This window comes from Labrus bergylta, chromosome 6 (genome assembly GCF_963930695.1).
Source record: "Labrus bergylta chromosome 6, fLabBer1.1, whole genome shotgun sequence".
NCBI lineage: Eukaryota > Metazoa > Chordata > Actinopteri > Labriformes > Labridae > Labrus > Labrus bergylta.
Window position 1 is genome coordinate 3946369 of NC_089200.1, and position 22041 is coordinate 3968409.

Consider the following 22041-nt stretch of genomic DNA (forward strand, 5'->3'; position numbering starts at 1 on the left):
TTGGTTCAGGCTAAATACAGCACAGAGTCAGGAGAGGGCTTAGAAGTCGTTAAGAGGGCTTATCCCACACACACACACACACACACACACACACACACACACACACACACACACACACACACACAGAGTCACACACACACACACACACACACACACACACAGCGTCACACACACACACACACACACACACACACACACACACACACACACAGAGTCACACACACACACACACACACACACACACACACACACACACACACACACACAGCGTCACACACACACACACACACACGCGCACACACACACACACACACACAGACACACACGCTCACACGCAGAGTCACAGACACACACACACACACACACACACACACACACAGACACACACACAGATGCACGCACACAAACAAACACACACACACAGCGTCACTCACACTCACACACACACACACACAGCGTCACACACACACACACAGACAGACACGCAGACACACACACAAGACTCTCTGGAGGCACACACACACACACACACACACAAACTAACACACACACACACACACACACACACACAAACTAACACACACGCACACACAAGACTCTCTGGAGGCACACACACACACACACACACACACAAGACTCTCTGGAGGCGCACACACACACACACACACACACACACAGCGTCACACACACAGAGTCACACACTCACACAGACACACAGCGTCACACACACAGACACACAGCGTCACACACACACACACAAGACTCTCTGGAGGCGCACACACACACACACACACAGCGTCACACACACAGAGTCACACACACACACAGACACACAGTGTCACACACACAGACACACAGCGTCACACACACACACACACACACACACACAGACACACACACACACACACACACAAGACTCTCTGGAGGCACACACACACACACACACATACACACACACACACACACACACACACACACACACACACACACACACACACACACACACACACACACACACACACACACACACACAGTATGTTAATGGTTGTTTTGATGCTGGATGATGGCATCATGATTGTGCAGATGATGCGTTCCAAAGGGAGATCAGCAGTTTCCACATCTACCGTGTTATAAGAAAAACCAACAAAGTTTTGAGTTCGGGTTTTAACTTTTAAAATGATGAGAAACAATAGAAAATAATTCTATAAAAGCGACATTACACACAATTTAACATGAGAATAAATGGAGAGAAATTATTTGTCAATTTATTTAGTAGTCAATGAAAGGATAACAAATTCAAAATACTTGCACATTTTTAGAATAATTCTGCTATACCTGTCATGACAACACCGTTAACTTCTATAATCCTAATATACCTGCATACCTAAAGGTTTTTCTGTTTTGTTCAAGCGTTTTTTTGTGTACAACTTTCAGCAGACGGAGGTCAAAAAGCTCCAACAACACTTATGAAGATCAACTTTATTAACAAATCTTCATACTACAAGTGCTGCTGGAGCTTTTTGACCTCTTCTAGCTTTTCACTCTTCATGCACTTTGGTATTTGGTGAAGTTGTGTCAGAAAATCCCGCTCTGCTTCTTTACAACTTTTATCCAACAATATAAGTAAAAAGCTGATGTTCCTCCTGTTAAGATTTGAGAGCACCACTCAAGTGTTTTTTTATACTGTGCTTCAGCCAATTGAAGATCGTTGATTGTTTGAAATTAAGTTTTAAATTAAGCTCTCTTCAGTTTGAGCCAATATTCAGAGTAGAGAGCAGAGACCATTTACTGGAACTTGAATTCACTTTTTTAAGGATAATCTATCCTTTACCAGTTTGATGATGCGATTATTTCTGTTCTCTCTCTTCAGCTGTCCTTTAAAATACAGGCAAAAGGTCCAAAAATATAAAAGGTAAAAAATCTGAAACACTCGTAGTTTTTAAATCGTTTTATTTTGATTGGAGCAACAGTTAAAAAGTGGAAGTCGGGTTAATCTGCATCTTTGTCTCTGTGGTCAGTGATGTCTCCCTCTGTCACAGTGGTTACAGCAGCCACGTTTCCTGGTGCTCTTGACTCACTTAGCAGTAACTACACACACCAGAAACACACATACACACACACATAAACACACATCTCACAAGGTGACGTGCTCTCCGTCTGGTTCAGCAACCACCAACACAATGTGCCACAGTCACTTTGCACCTCAACGATAATTATGTAAATAAGGCCAAGGTTAAGTGTGAGTCTGTCTGCATGTTATGTTTGCTCTGCTTGTCGAGTTTGGTGACTTTTTTTATACAAATAAATATTTTGCTTTCCATGATTACAGGAACGGTTTGAATGAAGACAGAATGCATTACATATTTGGATTAGTCTATGAAACCTTTATTTCTCTGTGTTTTGTTTTAATCCTCGTCCTCTCCTTTTCTTCCAGAGTGACCAAGTTCTGGTTTGGTGTGAAAACCACCGACGCTGCTCTCAGGTAAAAACACACACATCCACACAAACTGTGGATGCTGCATGATGCAATTTCCTGATGGCTAACCAAAACATGAATCAGTGTGACTAACCCCAAATTTAACCACATACTTAAGCTCCTCAAAAACCCTTACATAGACCCTGGAAAACCAAGTGGTGGGAGACGTAGAGAACAGGGGTGAGATAACCTGGTAACACTGACGATTGGCTGGGTTTCCTGTGAGGGTTCTTGTCCTTTCTACTGAAATAGCAACTCTCCTTGGAAAGTTTCTGTGGAACTGGAGGTGATGGCATGAAGCTTCTGTGGGTTACACCTTCCTGGTTAAGCCAATTGCTGGACAGGGAAAAGAAGCAGCCCAGAAATAATGGTGAAAGTAGCTGTGACACGGGCTTCAGTACAAATTGGACTGTGCGTTTAAAAAAAACAGAAAGACAGCACAAAGACTTATTGTTACAAGCTACAAGAAATAAGAAGGGGGCTGGAGGCAGAATTTGATTTAATGAGACGAGCTCTGTGACTTCATGTTTTTTTTCATTAGCTCATGGATTTCAAATTTGCATCCTGTCAAAGGGTTGTAGTTGTGTTTTAAGCAGAGTACAGGTGTTTCTGATTAATTAAATTCATATAACAGGATAAACTATTAAAACATTTCAGATTAATATTTTCAATATGTGCTTAAGGTATAAAATAATGGCAACTATAGTATGTCCTCTTTGTTTTCTTCTGCCACTGGGATAATGGTCAGAATCCCATGTCGCTGCATGAGTAGATGATAGTTTAAAGGCTTTATATGTGATTTTTTGATCCAGCAGATGTCGCCCTTGAGCTCCAGCATGAAACCAAAACAACTCGCGGTGCATTGTTGTGTTAGCATGCTAATGCTAGTGATCTTTATTATGCTGGTATCTTCACACTGCATGTAAATTTACCTGAAATGAGCGTGATCTAGAAACACAGTTAAGCAGTGAGTACAGTATGTTATTCTTCTTTTCTCTAGTCCCTCAATTAAACAACTTTTATACGCAAGGGGAGGAGTCAGCCGGCCGTCCGGGCGATGTAAACAAACTGAAGATAGGACTCTGGCCTGTGTATTATTTCACATAGCGTTACATCGTTGTCCTTTTATTAGCTGTATGTGTTTATTAGCCTAAACAGCGTTTGGTGCCAGAAATACAATAAAAAAGGATTGGGCTCGAGTCTAAAACCACGAGTCCGAGTCGACTTTGAAGTCTTTTAGGTGTGAGTCCAAGTCAAGTCTCAAGTCATATTTGTGTGCAACTTTGACATCTCTGACAATCACACACACTAAGACATACACACACACACACACACACACACACACACACACACACACACACACACACACAGTACTTTTCTGCCTGTGATACTATCTCTGATGCCTTCACCCCACCATCGTTCCTCCATGACATTTACACTGACGGGCAAGGAGTAAAGTCCTGTCTTTGAACTCACAGTATCATCGGTATAGAGAGAGTCCTTGCTTTCTTTGTCCATGAAATCCTCACACACACCACACGGCTCGTGCAAAGGTTGTGTTTTTATAGGTACAATAACCTCTATTACCCGTCCCCACTGGATTAAAAATTGATCCTGTTTATTCACTTAACAAGGGCCTGCCAGGGGACTTTAGTGTGTGTGTGTGTGTGTGTGTGTGTGTGTGTGTGTGTGTGTGTGTGTGTGTGTGTGTGTGTGTGTGTGTGTGTGTGTGTGTGTGTGTGTGTGTGTGTGTGTGTGTGTGTGTGTGTGTGTGTGTGTGTGTGTGTGTGTGTGTGTGTGTGTGTGTGTGTGTGTAGTAGTAGTCGTAGTCCATTGTTTGATTTAAGAGGAGTTTCCATGCTGTGTGTATTTTTAGCTGCCAGTCTGTCCACTCTGTAGCAGCTTGTTTGAGCTTTTAGACTGCTGGTTCTGTGTCCAAAACAGAGACAGTTGGTTGAAAAATTAAACATGGATGTCCACAATGCAGATTATCATGTTTTAATCAGAACCAGATGGAAACTTATTTCAAGACAATGTCGTCAGTATTTGTAATTTAAAAATGAGAGAGAGAAATTGAAAGGAGGAAAATCCAATTCTGATCTTTGAAGCTGTTTGTACCTGAGATCAGAAATTCTTTAATGCTGCCTTGAAGTGTGCAAAATATCTGTCCACCATCCCTTTTCTCACAGACCATAACTCACTCAATATTAATGACTTCTTGAAAGATTCTGTCTGGTTTGGTATTGATGTGTTTTCTGAACTCTCCGTTCAGGTTCAGACATATATATATAAAAAAAGCCTGGTGTCGGCTGAAAGCACACCTGAGTCGTATTTTACTTCTTGTAACATTTCCAAGCCTTTCTGAGAATTTAAATGATGGATAAATAAAGGCTAAAAGGCAAGAAACAGGCGTGAGAGTTTAGAGCTTTTTTCTCTGCATGGAGCGTAAATCAGTCGTGTGTGAGTATGTTGAGGTCAGCCTGTCCTGCTCAAAAACGTAGAAGTATCAGCCGTCATCTCTAAAGTATAACACCCGCTCTTGAAAACACAAACACTTTTTTTTTTCTTTTTATTATCCGTCTTTATTGACAAATTTAAAACATACAAAAAATGTTTATACAAAATCTTATAGAGGATGAACATACAACAGCAAAATACACAAGAACAAGTTAATTCAAACATAAATTAAGACTATGGGGGGATTATATATAAAAATAAATACATAAAAATCAAAATTTTCCAAAAGTATACATCAGGCAAATGTAAGCAAGACAACAATCTGGAGCAAGGACAAAAACTGTCAACAAGGGCCAGAAATCAAAACAGCAAGAATTTCGACAAGTCAGCACTCAATCTTTCTAGCAATCTAGATTTCATTTCTTTCAGAGATAAGAAAAAAGATTTGAACACAAACACACACAGCCTCTGACCTATAGACCTGACCTCTATCTGCATCCTTTCTTTCCTTCCTCCCTTCCTCCCTCTTCTCCCTTCCTTTGTTTCTATTCCTGACGTTTAAAGTTCAACAAAGAAACAAGAGGGAAAGAGAAAATATCTTCTACTTTAAATCCGTGTCTTTACTTTATCACCCTGGCTTTGTGCCTTGCTGTTGTACATGTGTTAATACCAGTGTGGCACTATGTTGTAACAGACGTCCAACTACACTCTCTGAAACTTACCAGTGGGGGCCTGAGGTTGTATAAAACCACAAATTTTTCTCTCTCAGACAGCCTGATACTGCACAGGCATGCTCAGTCTCTTCTCTGTGGTTATTAATTTTTACATTTTACAGTCTGTTGAAAGTGGCCACAGCCCAATTTGTAAAAGTCACCACGGCAGGCCAAAAAAAATAAATTAGCACAGAGAAGCACATATCCAAGTCCTGAGCCATAATTGCCAAAATTAATCAAAATAATGAATTGTACTGCGGAGAAAACTCAGCACTATTTAATGCTCCCAAGGTATGTGTATTTGTTAAAGAGTGAATTTGGGAGATGTTCAGGGCTGGTTACTTTCTTTTATTGATTATTCTCTTCGGAGGCATTAAAGAAAAGGCCAAGTACACTTTGTTTTATTTCATTAGGCTAACAAATACTCCCAGGGTTCTGTTTTACTCTTTTTATTAAATCTATTAGAAACATATTTGATAGAAGGAGGTAAACAAGATCCCCCACAGATTATAAGAAACTACAAAGAGAAAGACTGAAATATTGTCTTAAATACTTTAGTCTCAGTTGATGGAAATATCGATTCTTCTCCGCACCAATTTGGTCCGAACTTAACAATCTGATTGACATTCAGGCTGCTCAGATGATGCATCTCAAATTAGTTTTTGGTATTTAATAACTTTTTTTCCATGCAAACCCATTAAAGGCAGAATGTGTTGCATTTTACTCATGAATAAATCATAAATCCAGTCTGTCCTGTGTAAATGTGTCTCTGAGTCCTGACTGTCTACAATGAGGGAGAAGCTCGAGTCCCGCTGGCTGTGTTGTTGTCAGAGCCATGTTTACATGGACGGGACGGCCGGCTCCTCCCCTTGTGTATAAAAGCTGTTTTAGTCAAGAACTAGAGAGAAGAAGAAGAACATACTCACTGATTATTTGGATGTTAGTAAGAGTTTTTAGATCACGCTCATTCTGTGTCAGTTTACATGCAATGTGAAGCTACGAGCTAACCAAAGTGTGCTAGCATTAGCATGCTAACACAACATTGCAGGCCACAAACAATTGCATCTCAAGCAAAGGACAATTTTGTCCACCACTTGTGCTTAATGGTGCTTTATTATGGTGCGTTCTAATTGATAACTCCTTCATGTGAACTCGAGTGGAGAGGGGGTTGGAGGTGTGTCGCTGGAGGAGGGCGGAGGCTTCAGAATAACGGAGGTGTCACCCAACAGCAGTTTGTTTTGGTTTCATGCTGGTGCTCTAGGAATTCATCTACTGGGTCAAAAAGCTGCACATTCTTCCTAAAGGCCAACATCAGTGTTTTTGTGTTAAAAATCTCAAAACCTGTTGGATGGGAGAGATTTTGTACACACATTAATTCTACCCTCACATTGGATTGTAATGGCTTAATGGCAGATACTAAAAGGGAGTTTAATTTACTATTATCCCAGAAGAGCTGAATTGATCATTCATAAGACTTCAACATTACTTCATGGCATTTGGCCTAGTTGTCTTTTGGCAAATAAATTAAAAAATAATCATTCATTTACAAATATTGCGGCTATTACATCAGAAACTGGGATCACAATAAAGCATCCTCTGTCGATTAATCAAAGATTTGACACCTAATAGAAACAGCTGCACACATTAGACAACAAGTCTTCAGCACTGGAAAGAGACAATTATCTGAATGAACTGAATCTGACTTCTCTCTAAAAAGGGGAAGCTTCTTAAAGATGTGCCCTGATGTCTCTTGATGAACTTAAACAATGGTTAGCCAAAATGAATAAGGGTAAGTCACCAGGAATTAATGGTATGCACCCTAAGGTCTATTTGAAAATTTGGGCCATTTTTTGTGATAATACTCCCGTTGAAAAAGGAAAAGGATCTAACTAATGACACTAGCTACTGCCCTCTGTCTTTATTAAATGCAGATGTTACATTATTTCTAAAGTAATCTCAGCTCATCTGGAGAACTACTTGCCTAGATTATTTCATCCAGATCAAAGTGGATTTGTCTTTCAGTTTACAATATACTTTGCTTATTACATTTTCTTGAGTCTTCTGGTAATCTGTCTTCTGCTTTATAACCTGTCGATGCAGAGAAAGGCTAGGACCGCCTTGAATGGCACTTTTAGTGGTGTGTATTGAAACACATGGGTTCAGGTCCTCATTTTCTTAGCATGGTCAAAACAATTCATGCAAACCTTACCGCAAGTGTGGTCACCGGCAGCATTCGCTCTCCCCATTTTAAAATAAACCGAGGCAGTCGTGAAGGTGATATGAGCCTTGGCATAATCCAACCAGCGCTACGTATCCCTTTTGCTGATGATGGCACCTGTTTTGTTTTGTGTTTGTTTTTCTATCTTACTTTATTCTTTATATTCTGTAAAACTTTCTGAAAATCTTAATAAAAACATGGTTTAAAATAAAAAATATTTACTGTAGTCTAACCCAAGCAGCCAACAAAAGAACTCTGTCTGCATTGGTTGAGACTAATATCTTGTTACAGTGCATTACAGCCCTTATCTGGACTATTCTGCTGCAGAGAAAAAGGCAGAGTTTCTTAGCTTTTGATTTGTTGAGATATAAACACTCTTTTGGACAGTTTCATGTTCAGACATTTTCACTTGGGAGCTACATTTTTATTATGTTTATAAACCACATTTGAGGGTCTTAAATAAGACAAATCTAACGAAATATAAGTATTTCTCAACCTACACTCAGCTGCAGGATCTCATAATAACGCCTTTTGGCGCTGGAACATACCCCATAACTTTTGACAGAGATTTTAAGAGACTTATTTTGAAGACTGGTGATACTTTCTCCTGCTCCCTTAAGCTCCTCTCTGTGTCCACACCCCGACTCTGAGCTTTACTGAGCGAGGTTGTTCTCACTGAGATTTTAACATTTGTTACACTTTGTCAGTTTGTCTGCTCACACACACACACCCACACTCCAAACATGGTGCACTATGAAACTTAAAGGCTTTATATGTGATTTTTCACACTTAAATGTAGAAATCAATTATATCCTCTGAAAATAACTCTGTGAGTCATGACTGTCTACAATGGGTGTAACACCCGAGTCCCACTGTCTGTGATGTTTTCAGAGTTTTCAGAGTCCTATCTTCAGTTTGTTTACATCGCCAGGACGGCCGGCTGACTCCTCCCCTCGTGTATAAAAGTTGTTTAATTGAGGGACTAGAGAAAAGAAGAATAACATACTGTACTCACTGCTTAACTGTGTTTCTAGATCACGCTCATTTCAGGTAAATTTACATGCAGTGTGAAGATACCAGCATAATAAAGATTGCTAGCATTAGCATGCTAACACAACAATGCAGCGCGAGTTGTTTTGGTTTCATGCTGGTGCTCAAGGGCGACATCTGCTGGACAAAAAAAATCACATATAAAGCCTTTAAGGAACAAAGGTTTGCAAGGATTCATATTTAACAAAGAAAAGTCTTTTTCTTTATCATCTTCAGTCGGTCTTACTTTTTGTATTTTCTTCTAAATAATAAAACAATTTGGGAGGTTTGAAAAAACAAGATATATTTTATTTTCTTTAAGACAAAAAATATTTGTTAGAGAAAGAGATGAAAAACACCTCAAAAGACAACGACAGGTAAGCGTTGTTCTAATCTTCGATCTTTTGTAACATAAGGGTTCTGTACAATCACACAACACACACACACAACACACACACACACACACACCAGGCAGATGTTGCTCCAACACATATGGTTTGTGTCACATCATCAATGGATGCTGGAAAAACCCCCACATGCTCGTTCACTGAAGACTGAACTACAGCCCTCACTCAATTCCTCCATCTGTTGATCTCTGCCTTCTTTTATCTCTTTCCGTCTCTCACACACACACGGAGTCGACATAGTAATGTGTACCAGGTGTGTGAGGCAGCAGGATGTCCACCAACAAACAGGTCAACATGCAGAACAAAGACAAAGACCTTCTTTACTCTTCTTCTCAGCATTCTCTATTCCTCACTCATTCCAAATGTTTTCCACCCGCTGAGGGGTTTGGAGGTTCAATAGTGTCAAAGTGTCCTTGAGCAGGTCGCTCCGCAGTCGGTGTGTCTGAGTGTGTACAAAGTCAAATTGTAACAAATTTCAAGTAAGGTAGAAAAGCTTTGTAAAAGTCAGTGGTTTTCTAACATTTTCTGTCATGCCCCCACCTCCATTCAATCTTCTATTGACAATATTTAAGAAATATATGAAAACATTAGCCAGGTGATATGATCACTGCATTTAGATGTAATAGTGGGCGTCTCCTTCTCTCTCTGGTCACCTGCAGAGTATACAGACACTATGTGACAGGTGCAGAGCGTTTGGAGTTCATTGACATTAAAGGCTTTATATGTGATTTTTTGATCCAGCAGATGTCGCCCTTGAGCACCAGCATGAAACCAAAACAACTGGCGCTGCATTGTTGTGTTAGCATGCTAATGCTAGCGATCTTTATTATGCTGGTATCTTCACACTGCATGTAAATTTACCTGAAATGAGCGTGATCTAGAAACACAGTTAAGCAGTGAGTACAGTATGTTATTCTTCTTTTCTCTAGTCCCTCAATTAAACAACTTTTATACACGAGGGGAGGAGTCAGCCGGCCGTCCAGGCGATGTAAACAAACTGAAGATAGGACTCTGAAAACTCTGAAAACATCACAGACAGTGGGACTCGGGTGTTACACCCATTGTAGACAGTCATGACTCACAGAGTTATTTTCAGAGGATATACTTGATTTCTACATTTAAGGGTGAAAAAAAACTCATACCCAGAATTTGTCTAACTTGAGAATTACAGGAGGACTGGGTGTTGAACTGTTAATGTTTTGTTGTTACTGAAAGGTTTTCTTATCTAAAATCTTCAGATTCTCCAAACTGGTATTGAATGTTTTCTACTAATTTATTGGTGAAAAAGTTTAAGATAAAAGATTTGAAAAAAGACATATATTTGGGGTCATTTGTTAAATATATATTTTTTAAGTTAGGGGATTGAAAACAAATAAAATAGTATATTTGTTTCAATGTTTGAACGTTACATTGATTTTGAAACCAGATGTTGTGATTTGATACCTAATCTAAAATACTGCATGTACTGATTTTACTGTAGGTTAGAAAATATGAAAATAACTCAGAAGAACTGATGACAGGCTATAAAGCATGAATCGATTTTCACAGTGCACACACTGAGCTGCTGACCGTGTGCGGAGCCGGAGTGAGAGAGCACATCTGGTCTTTCTTTTGTCTCTTTTTCTCCTTTTTTCTCCTTTTTTCTCTGGACCTGTTTCACTATTTGTCTTTCATCTCCTCTTTCCTTTTCAACTGACACTCACTGCGTCCCGCTCTCTATCCTCTCTGAAACGACATGTCTCCTCCTCTCCCCTCCCGTTTCCTTTTCTCCCTCTCGCTGAGTGTGGCTGTCATCCTTCTATCGTGGCAGGTGAAGCCATTAAACAGCAGGAGAGGCCGTGTGTGTGTGTGTGTGTGTGTGTGTGTGTGTGTGTGTGTGTGTGTGTGTGTGTGTGTGTGTGTGTGTGTGTGTGTGTGTGTGTGTGTGTGTGTGTGTGTGTGTGTGTGTGTGTGTGTGTGTGTGTGTGTGTGTGTGTGTGTGTGTGTGTGTGATTAATTATATACAGATATCTGAGGAGCTGCTATGCAAACTGTGCACACACATACCTTGGTCATTAATCTGGGCTCTGTTGTTACAGTGTGTTAAACAGTAACATCTCTGACCTCTGACCTCTGCTGTGTCTACCGTTCTCTCTCCCTCACACACACATAACTCATCGTGTCGCCTTCAAGGCCAAAGTGTCTATTCGTCTCTCAGCTCCTCTTACACAAATACAGTACTTCTCCGTGATTTACAACATCCAACTGATATTTGAGAGTGTAAGGTGCGTACCGCGAGTGTTTTCAGTTTAAATCCATTTGCTGCATCTCCCCTTTCTCCCCTTTCTCCCCTTTCTCCCCTTTCTCACATGTCTCTCCATTAGGTGTTAAATAAATATTCACATTAGTCACATAAGAAAAACAGATAAAAGTGTTACATGTAAAAGTTTAGCTTTAGAAAATCAAGTTCATTTTACAAACCCCGCAGGCTAGAATAGATAAAAAGAAAGAAAAATAACTATATAACTATATCATTTAAAAATAAAACAAAACTCCAAATATAAATTTGGCCTTTATCTTTTCTTAGGTATAGTTTTGTAATGTATTTGCTGGTTGTAGTCTGTTTGTAGTCTATATGTCAGTTTTGTCAATTTAAAAAAAAAAAAAAAAAATTTGGCAAAGAGAAAGTAAAAGGCAAGTTTATTTATGACGCACATTTCAACAACAAGGTAATTCAAAGTGCTTCACACAAGACATCAAAAGCATCATGACAGAGGAAAGAAAAGAAACATTAAAATAGAACATTTTTTAAAAATCACTGAAATTATTAAATCTGAAAATATGTTTGAATAAAAATAATTGAAATGAAATTAATTGAAATAAATAAAGTAAAAATATAAAAATAGTGAAAAGTTACAGTGCAGAGTTAAAGATTCAAATCTTATTAAAGCTGTTTAATGAAAGGCAGCTGTAAACAGGTGAGTCTTCAACCTGGATTTTAAAGAGCTGAGAGTTTCAGCAGACCTGCAGTTTTCTGGGAGTTTGTTCCAGATATAGAGAGCATAGAACCTGAACGCTGCTTCTTCTGAATGTAAAAGACATTCAAGCCAAAACATGTCAATTAAACTAAAGTTATAATTGTGTAAAAATGTAAGGACAGTTCCAGGTTTTCTATTCTAGTTCAGCTGGGGGTAATACCTTAAAATACAATTATAATAATTATACAGAATAGAGGTGTTAACTTTTATTCATATCTCGTATTTAATCGACTGATGTGTTTGTTGCTCAGTTTTTTTTGGTGGCATTTCTGTTTTAGTGAGATAGCATGCAGAGACAATGACAGGAAAAAGGACTCAAAGCTTTTAACACTTAACAAAACAAAAGGTCCACATCCGAATCCCCCTGTGTACAACGTGATCTCTTGGGACAGATTATAAATAGGGTCCTGCTTTTAAGGTCAATTTGAGCAAATAACATCTACATGTTTTTAGGCTTTGCCCAGATCATTTACAGCCGGGAGGTCAAAATGAGTTTTAGATTTTGACATTAGAAAAATGACCATCGATAAACATCTAATTAAATCTATGAAGCGTTTGATATTTGACTGTATTTATAGAAGCTTTGAGGTGACATTAAAGCTCCTGAGAGGCTTTTTTAGCTGGTTAAGAAACAGTCTGAACGTAATACAGATGCCTCTGTATGACCTACAAAAGCAAACAAGACCATCAGTGACTTGATGATTATTTCTTCATGGTTCTATCTAAAGTCAGAAATCACTGTAGGTGTAAGATGAGGAGATTTCTACTAGAACATTTCCCACAGCAAAAGATCTGCTGTAAGTGAAATGTTTGGCTTTTAAAGGAGGCAGGATGACATCTTTCATTTAAAAAAACAAACAAACAACTTCCACATGTAGAGGATAAAATCAGCAAGGAGATAAATATGACGCTTTGTCCACAGGTAGGCAACAACATCTACATCAGATGAGCTCCCATCTCTGCTACTTAACTCAGTAGAGGCTTAATGGTGTGAAATGAAACGTGAAAAGCAAACCAAGCTAAAAATATGTGGTTTTAACAATCAAGATTAGAAATATGTGGTTTTCAGAGCAGCCTGCTTTTCCACATGACTTTCTGATTCTACATGTTGCCCATTAAAATACGTTTCAGTGCTTTTTTTTTTATAAAATACAACTCCACAACAAAGGTACCAGGATGTACCATTTTTATGTTGGCAAAGTGTTCATGACTTTCTGTAAATGGTTGTGGAAGTCTAACCCGTTGAGTAGAGGAGGACCAGTGAGGGAGAACAGAGTGAGAACAGGAGAAACACTGAGGTGAGGAAAAAGGAAGCAGGAGAAATGCAGCACAGGGAGTAGAGGTCAAGGAGGAGATGAAGAAAAGTGTTAAAGTGACAACAGCAGACAACAAGAGCGTGAGAAAAGATAGAAGAGGGGGAAGAATTAAAGAAAAGGAATAAACAATTCTGTAATTTATGAATCTCTCTTACAGACGTAGAAATGACTTCCATTCAACAAACATTTTAAAAGTTGTTTTTCTTTTCCTCTTGATGACAGACCTGACCAAGCCTGACTTTTTACTTTCTACACAAATCTGCATCATGATCTTATTACGGCAAACTTGACACCCCTTAATTGCAAGTAAATCACATTGAAGTTAGTTTCTTTTTCCAGCTCATACTGCCGACATGAGCTTGAGTGAAGCCGCTGTTTAGCTTATGTTCTACTGTTTTAAACTGAGACTCAACAGGTGAACGGGCACTTCTCCTGGATGACAAAGCATCGACTGCGTTTAAAGGAAATCTTAGCTGGAAGTCGTTTTACACCAACCTCTGGCTTCACCAGAATCACAGAGAAATTCACTTTTTGTTCCCAGAGGCTTACATCGTCTATCAGGCGATGATTGATGATGATTGCCGATTGAGTCCAAGATTCATAACTGATCAAAGTGGCGGCAGAGGAGGAGGCGGGGGGAGTAGAAAGTGGGCCGTGTGTTGGTTTGTGTGTGTTTGAGTGTGTGTGTGAGGTGTTTTCAGGGAGTCTTTGACAACCTGAGCAGCACATGGTCGAGAGCTGCTTGAAGAAACACATCACTTTTCAGGATCTGGTTACAACACTGTGTGTGTGTAGGGTGTGTCTGTATTATCTCCCTGTCTCCTCGTATCCAATATATCCAGGCTCCAGGAGGAATGCATGATTCACTTACAGAGCAGCAGGAAAGGGCACAATCACTTTATGTACCAGTTCTCTCGATTTGTCTCTTAAGAGTTGAGAGTCTTAAGAGCTGTGTGCAGCTCCGTCACCTTGACATCGCTCCATCTCTCCTGTTTGTGCATGTGTGTATGTTTCAGCCTATGTGTGTGTGTTGCATGGTTAACAGAGTGTAAAAACAGAAATTTCCCCTTGCGGGGATCAATAAAGTAAATCTTAATCTTAATCTTAATGGACAGAAAATGTTGCATTACAGTTTTTATACTGTCACTATTCATGGTATGTATACCCAGCACCTTTCTCTTTGCATTTCTTTCTCATCCGATCTGAATCCTACAGAACAAAAGGGTTCAATGCTTAAAACAGACTTGATTAGGATTGGGGCATAAATTTATGTAAATATGCATTTTTTCCCCACTTCTTAAATGAATGACTCTGCAAAATGTTATCTTTAAACTCCTCCCATACAACATACTGTTCTGTGTTTACCTCATGTGCCATCTACAGTTTTGTAGATTTCTCTATCTAAAACCCTTTTCACACGTACAGAAATCTCCTGAAAAACTCTGGAGATTTGTCTACCTGGAGGTTCTTTAGGCTATGTGTGAACGCAAACAGACGCATTTTTCGCACTGACTTTACCCGGAGTTTCTCCTCCAGACCTCTAGTATTTTATCCGTAGAAAGTCAGAGTGAGCTGATGTCTGAACGCTGCAGCATATACTCCAGAGATTTCAACTGGAGCCAATAGAAAGAGAATGACGTTTATATACAGTGACTGTCTAAAGTGTCTGCACGCGACCTCTACGATCTCCGTGCTCTAATTCAACGTCTGCATTCTGTTTTCTGTTGGTCAGTATGTTGTTCTCCTCTCTTTTGTGGATGTTGTCATTCCATTGGATTACACATAGCATTGATATAAAGACAAATATTCTCATTATAACTTTGTGTAGCGGACTCTGTTGCTTCGGCCGTTACTTCCGCGTTGTTTATTTACGTCACGTCTTACCTCAGGAAATCCCCCCCCCCTCCCCTCTGACAGGGAAAGCCCCCCGCTGGGAGGAGCATATGTGAACGACTAGGTCGGGAGAATCTCCAGAGAAGTCCTCCTGTAAATATCTAGATATTATCCAGAGTGCATATGTGAAAACGGCTATAGTTGCAGTTTTTGAGTCTTTTCATTGTTATCCTCACCTCTCTCATTTCCCCCAGAGTAAACAAACCAACCTCAAATTAAACAGACGTCTATCATCATGTTCTCTTAGTAATGGTTTGTTCTTCTTAATGACGGTCTGCTTTCAAGGGATAGCAGACCGTTGCTCTGTGCGATTGGCAAATCAGAATAAAGTATTTAACACAGCCATGTAATAGTTATTGTCATCAGTCTGCTAATGAGCCTGTTTTCAAACTGCTTCTGGTGGAGACCCTTCTCATCCAACAATCGTTGATTTATTTGTGCAAAAAAAATGAAAACTTTACGGCTCTTTGTTGATTCTGTTTGTTCTCTTTGAATCATTGAGATGGAATAAATTGCAGAATTGATTGAAGCCAGGCACACTGGGGAGCGGAGGGAGGGAAGCAGACGGAGAGAGGGAGTCAGAGGGAGTGAGGAGGGGGGGGAGGAGGCTGGAGGTGAAACCGCAGTTTTTATATGTTGTCTGGTTTTAATTTTGTAAGAGCCATCATTCACCAGTTCACTGAGGTGGCAAACCAGATGAGTGTGTGCTTTAGGAGTTTGTGTTTCCTACCTGCTGAAATACTTAGACCTCTGTCTGTGCAACTGTGAAAACCTTTCTGACAGTTTGCCATTCATCCTTGTTTTAAACTTTTTCTTGAAACCTTTGCTATTGAAAAGTGTTGGACATTTTGGGAAATCAATTTGGCGGTGGTTGAGGCCTAATAATGATCAGACATGTTATAACAATTCTACTTCTTTACAAATCAAACAATTATCTATTAGAGTTGATATTAAGTTTTATTTTTAAATCTTTATTTTTATTTCTTCATGTGTAGTGCCTTCAACCGTGCAAAGAACTGTGGGAAACCAGGAAGACGCTTTCTCCAAAGTCATGTGAGGTAAGACTGAAAGGGAGTCAGTGTGTGTGTGTGTGTGTGTGTGTGTGTGTGTGTCTGTCAGCAGGCATCAAGACACAACAGATACACAAAGGAAACAGAAACACAGACATAGAGAAAGTCCACATCTCTAATGAATCACAAAGTTACTCCAGCTGCTCTGAGACGGTTCAGACACTGCACAGAATTACGTCAAATAGAGTTCTGTGCAGCAGGTAAAATAAATAGTAAGGATGAATAATCAAGCTACAATAGATATGAGAAGAATAAATAATCAGGTGTACAATCTAAAAATAATCTTAAAATCTTTCTAAACCATATACACATAGAAAACACACATAGAAAACACATATTAAATACACATAGAAAACACACGTAGAAAATTCACGTAGAAAACACACGTAGAAAATTCACGTAGAAAACACATAGAAAACACACAGAAAATACACATAGAAAACACACAGAAAATACACAGAAAATACACGTAGAAAATTCACGTAGAAAACACACGTAGAAAATTCACGTAGAAAACACACAGAAAACACACAGAAAATACACATAGAAAACACACAGAAAATACACAGAAAATACACGTAGAAAATACACAGAAAACACACAGAAAACACACAGAAAACACACAGAAAATACACATATTAAATACACATAGAAAAACACACATAGAAAATACACATAGAAAATACACAGAAAACACACGTAGAAAATACACATAGAAAATACACAGAAAACACACGTAGAAAACACACGTAGAAAATACACATAGAAAACACACGTAGAAAATATACATAGAAAATACACAGAAAATACACATAGAAAACACACGTAGAAAACACTCGTAGAAAATACACAGAAAATACACATAGAAAAATACACATAGAAAATACACATAGAAAAACACACGTAGAAAATACACATAGAAAACACACGTAGAAAACACTCGTAGAAAATACACAGAAAATACACATAGAAAAATACACATAGAAAATACACATAGAAAAATACACGTAGAAAATACACATAGAAAAATACACATAGAAAAAACACGTAGAAAATACACACAGAAAACAGCAAAGTTAGGCTGGACAGGATTGTTATTGTTTTTTTTTTTAGCCTTACTGATGACACACTTACTATAAATGTCCTGCAGCTCAGCTTACTGCACACTGATCACCTCGCTTGCCACTTTGACCGGCTTTGCTAGCCTGTTATTACTGGACAATGTGAGACGACCAAAATCATTCCACAGTGCAATATGTCAGGACGCTTTCAATAAAACCCAGATAACACAAAGTGAAATTAAGTGTTCATTTTCCTTAAGAAAAACAGTCACTGACATAGTTAGTTATAAATAACGGCTTCCAAGTATTATATTGAGGAGAAATCTCAACATCCATATCATTAATAACAGAATAAAAAAACAGTGTGATATGATCTACAAATATCAATATTTATGGCTTTAGTTTGCCAACAAAGGAAGAAGCTCTTTTTTTCTGAGTGCAGCATACATGAGCATTCCTATGTGTGTTTATGCAAGAGCATGTGTGTATTATGAATAACATGTTTGAGCCTCTTTGGATGTATACATGTGAGAAAGTACATGTGTGTGTGTTTTGTGTGTGGCCCTAAATGATTATTTATAAAAGCAGTCAGTGGCTCGTGGTATTCAGACAGATTAGTTTTTCATCACAATAGCTGAAGCATGTTACTGGCTGGATGGCTGACTGGCTGGCTGGTTAGGAACACAGGGTGATTCACAGCTATTAGCTAAGCTTGTGTTTACATTTTGCTGATCTGTAGCCATGTGCACAGAAACACACACACACACACACACACACACACACACACATTTATCCACACATGCAGCCACCTTTGGGACCAGATCTCGAGGGCTGCCTGCAGAGAGTCAGTGGGAGTTTACCAAAGGAAACACTTTCCCCTCTGCTGTGTGTTTTTTCTGCACCACATACGTGTGTTTGAACATTACATATCATTTCCGTTATGTGTCAGCTGCAGTAATAACACCCCCCCCCCCCCCCCCCCCCCCCCCCTCGTTCTGTCTCTCAGAAGCAGACAGAGTGTGTGACGAGCAGGGAGTTTCTGTCGTCCCTGAGGTTGTCTCGTCAGGGTGACTGCCCTCCGCCTCAGCGAGCCACCGGCTTCGCTGCAGCCTGCGTGGAGAGCTGCTCGTCGGACCAGCATTGTCCCTCCTCCAGGAAATGCTGCGCTAATGGCTGTGGACATACATGCCAAGCCCCCGCCAATCTATATAAAGGTAAAGGCGAGTCCCTGGCAGCATGTTAGATGATGTTTGCAACATCTTGTGGGCTTTATTACAAGAAATTGCAGCACCAAAAAAATAAACTTTCCTGAGTTTTTTTTTTCATGCTTAAAAAGTGCACATGAACAAATAGCAATAAAGCTTAAAAAAAAGATGTCAGTTTGCTGATTTGTCATCATTAGCTGCTCATGCTGGTTACTTTACTCATAACACTGAAAATGCTTAAGATAGCACATTTCTATTTTGATAATAAATGTCTGTATTTATTCACATTTTACCCAAAAGAGAATCCTTTTATGCTGAGGCCGTCAAATCATTAAAGTCTTTCTATGTGATTTTTCACACTTAAATATAATAGAAATCAAGTTTATCCTCTGAAAATAACTCTGTGAGTCATGACTGTCTACAATGGGTGTAACACCCGAGTCCCACTGTCTGTGATGCTTTCAGAGTTTTCAGAGTCCTATCTTCACTTTGTTTACATCGCCAGGACGGCCGGCTGACTCCTCCCCTCGTGTATAAAAGTTGTTTAATTGAGGGACTAGAGAAAAGAAGAATAACATACTGTACTCACTGCTTAACTGTGTTTCTAGATCACGCTCATTTCAGGTAAATTTACATGCAGTGTGAAGATACCAGCATAATAAAGATCACTAGCATTAGCATGCTAACACAACAATGCAGCGCGAGTTGTTTTGGTTTCATGCTGGTGCTCAAGGGCGACATCTGCTGGATCAAAACATCACATATAAAGCCTTTAAAGTTATTCTAATGTTCACTATTGATATGTTTTATTGACGCTTTAATCTATTTATTTTTAATATAGTTTAATAAAGCATTAATAAAACATTGTTTGTAAGCACATATCTGTATATGTATGTTTATTTTAATATTTATTACATTTCTTTTCTTATTTGTACTTTTTGCTTTATTTCTTATTATTTCTATATTTTGTAGTTTACATAAAATTAACATATTTTACCTGATATCTTTATCTTAATGCCTGTATCTTCATGTTTATATCTTATGTCTTTCTGTATTTATTCTGTATCCAGACCAAATGTAAACTGCCTGGGGATGAATGAAGTAATTCTGAAACTGATTGTGATTTTGAATTTAAATAATCTCGTCTTCTTCTTGGTGAACCTCCCAGGTGTTCCTCTGAAGCCTCGCAGAGAGATGAGCTTTGTGGAGGACACTGAGGGTCGTGTGAAGGTGGTCTGGGTGTCAAAGTTTAATGTCAGTGTGGAGCCCATCATTTACATGCTCCAGTCCCGCTGGAACATCGGGATTCATCCCAGTGAAGACCACGCCTCACCGTGGACCACTATTGCCATGGTGAGTACAGTTACATGCAGCCTCTCACTTTAATTTGGAAGATGAAAAGGTGAGAGAGAAAGTAGATTTAGAAGGAAAGCTCCTTATTGACTTGAGAGTTGTGACACATACATTGATTTATAAAGAACGTTTTTGTATAGATTAGTTGTTTTATTTCTATAATCTTTCACAAATGAAAAGTAATAAAGTCCAAAATAAAATAGAATAAATTGCCATCTTGTAAATGTCCGCCTCCCTTCACCTGTAGGCGGTAATAGCTGTTGGGGAGTTTATGTAGGGAAGCTGATTGCGGGAGAAAAAAAACACATTACAACATAGCAAATCTTTTTTCTTTTTTTTTTGTCTAGCTAGCATTTTTCAGCGATTGAAGCTCTAAAAATGGTTCCCTGTGCCTTTAAGAGTGTAAAAACACCACAAAGTTTGCAACATATCTTTACCTCATAACTCTCAATTTGCCTTGAATGATGAAACTTCTCAGCTATGGAGATGGATGTTAGTCTCTGTTTCCACCTCATCCGTCTGCTGCCTTGCTGTCTAAACCTCTCCACCCCAGCAAGTCTCCCATTCCCTCTCTGCCAGGGTAAACTGTGTGTGTGTGTGTGTGTGTGTGTGTGTGTACTGTACATCCATGTGTGTGAGCCTGTGTGAGGTTAGGTAAATAAGCAGAGCTTAAAAAGGAACCACAGGCAGCCACAGTCGTTCCACCGGCTGAGTCTGAATGACTGAACGCTCATTATAGACTTAAATAGATGGCAGCTTGTGTCTGTCAGTGTGTGTGTCTCCGTGGATGAGTAGATTTTAAGCAGTGATTACATTCACACTGTCAGGGGAGACAAAACATGTGAATCCTCAGGAATTCAAACCATAATTTCTGCAAATCATTTAATTTGACTATTATTAGATGAAATTCCAGTCCTGACTCTGCTCCTCTGACTTTCCATCTCATTGACTCGTGTGACTAATATTTCTGAAAGAACACAGAGTTTTGTCATGTTTTGGAAAAAGGTACAGTAAAAAAAAATGTCAGAGATGATTTGACCACGTGGGACAAAAGTAGACTTGAAATTAATAAAACATTTAATTTTACAATGCAGACATCAGAGTAACAGAGATCTCAGTATTGCACACCTGGAATGATAAACAAATAATTAAAACCTTTTTGGAAGTATGTGTGTTTTATTATTTAAAATCTAAGACATAAGTGTTTGGCTAATTCCTGCAGAAAGCTAACTCTCTGAAACAGCTAGCATAATAAAAGCTCTATACCAGCACCTGTTCATCTCTTATTAACTCGTCTCATCTCGTTTGTTTAGCCTGTACGATACTTCTTAAGAATAATAAAGAATACAATTCTGTTCTGTTCAGAAGCTGCACAAGATATAACTTGGTAATTAGTGCGCATTAGGGCGCGGTCACACTGGCCATCCGTGCCGTGCTCAGGCATGGTACACTTCCTTGGCTTTGGCACACTTTGGAGAGGTGTCTTCAGCACGGTACACTTCATGCACGAGCACAAGAACGCTGACAGCCTTCATTATGGAGAAATCCAGAGTTTCATGTCTGTATCTGACTAACATGACTCAATATAAGACACAAAGTAGCTCTCATGTTCTGTGTTGTTCTCCGATGTGCGGCCGCGGACTCGCCTGTGGACTCGGCCGCGCGTCTATTTTATTTTTAGATTTATTTATGGCTGTGTCTGATTAAAATGGCTTAAAATAAGCTGCAAAGTCAGTAAAGTAGCTGTCATGTTCTCTGTGTTGTTCTCAGATGCTCAGACGCGGACTCGACTGCACGTTCCTTTCTCTCTCTCTCTCTCTCTCTCT

At 39.2% G+C, this 22041-nt stretch overlaps 1 protein-coding gene across 1 annotated transcript in view; it reads left to right on the top strand.

Moving 5' to 3' along the window:
- Positions 1 to 22041, top strand: part of anos1b (anosmin 1b) — a 54111-nt gene that overhangs the window by 13333 nt on the left and 18737 nt on the right. The window contains exons 2-5 of the mRNA XM_065955577.1: positions 2435 to 2482; positions 16522 to 16584; positions 18664 to 18871; positions 20031 to 20215. Of these exons, the coding sequence (XP_065811649.1) occupies positions 2435 to 2482; positions 16522 to 16584; positions 18664 to 18871; positions 20031 to 20215 (504 nt within the window). The remainder of the gene's footprint in view (positions 1 to 2434; positions 2483 to 16521; positions 16585 to 18663; positions 18872 to 20030; positions 20216 to 22041) is intronic.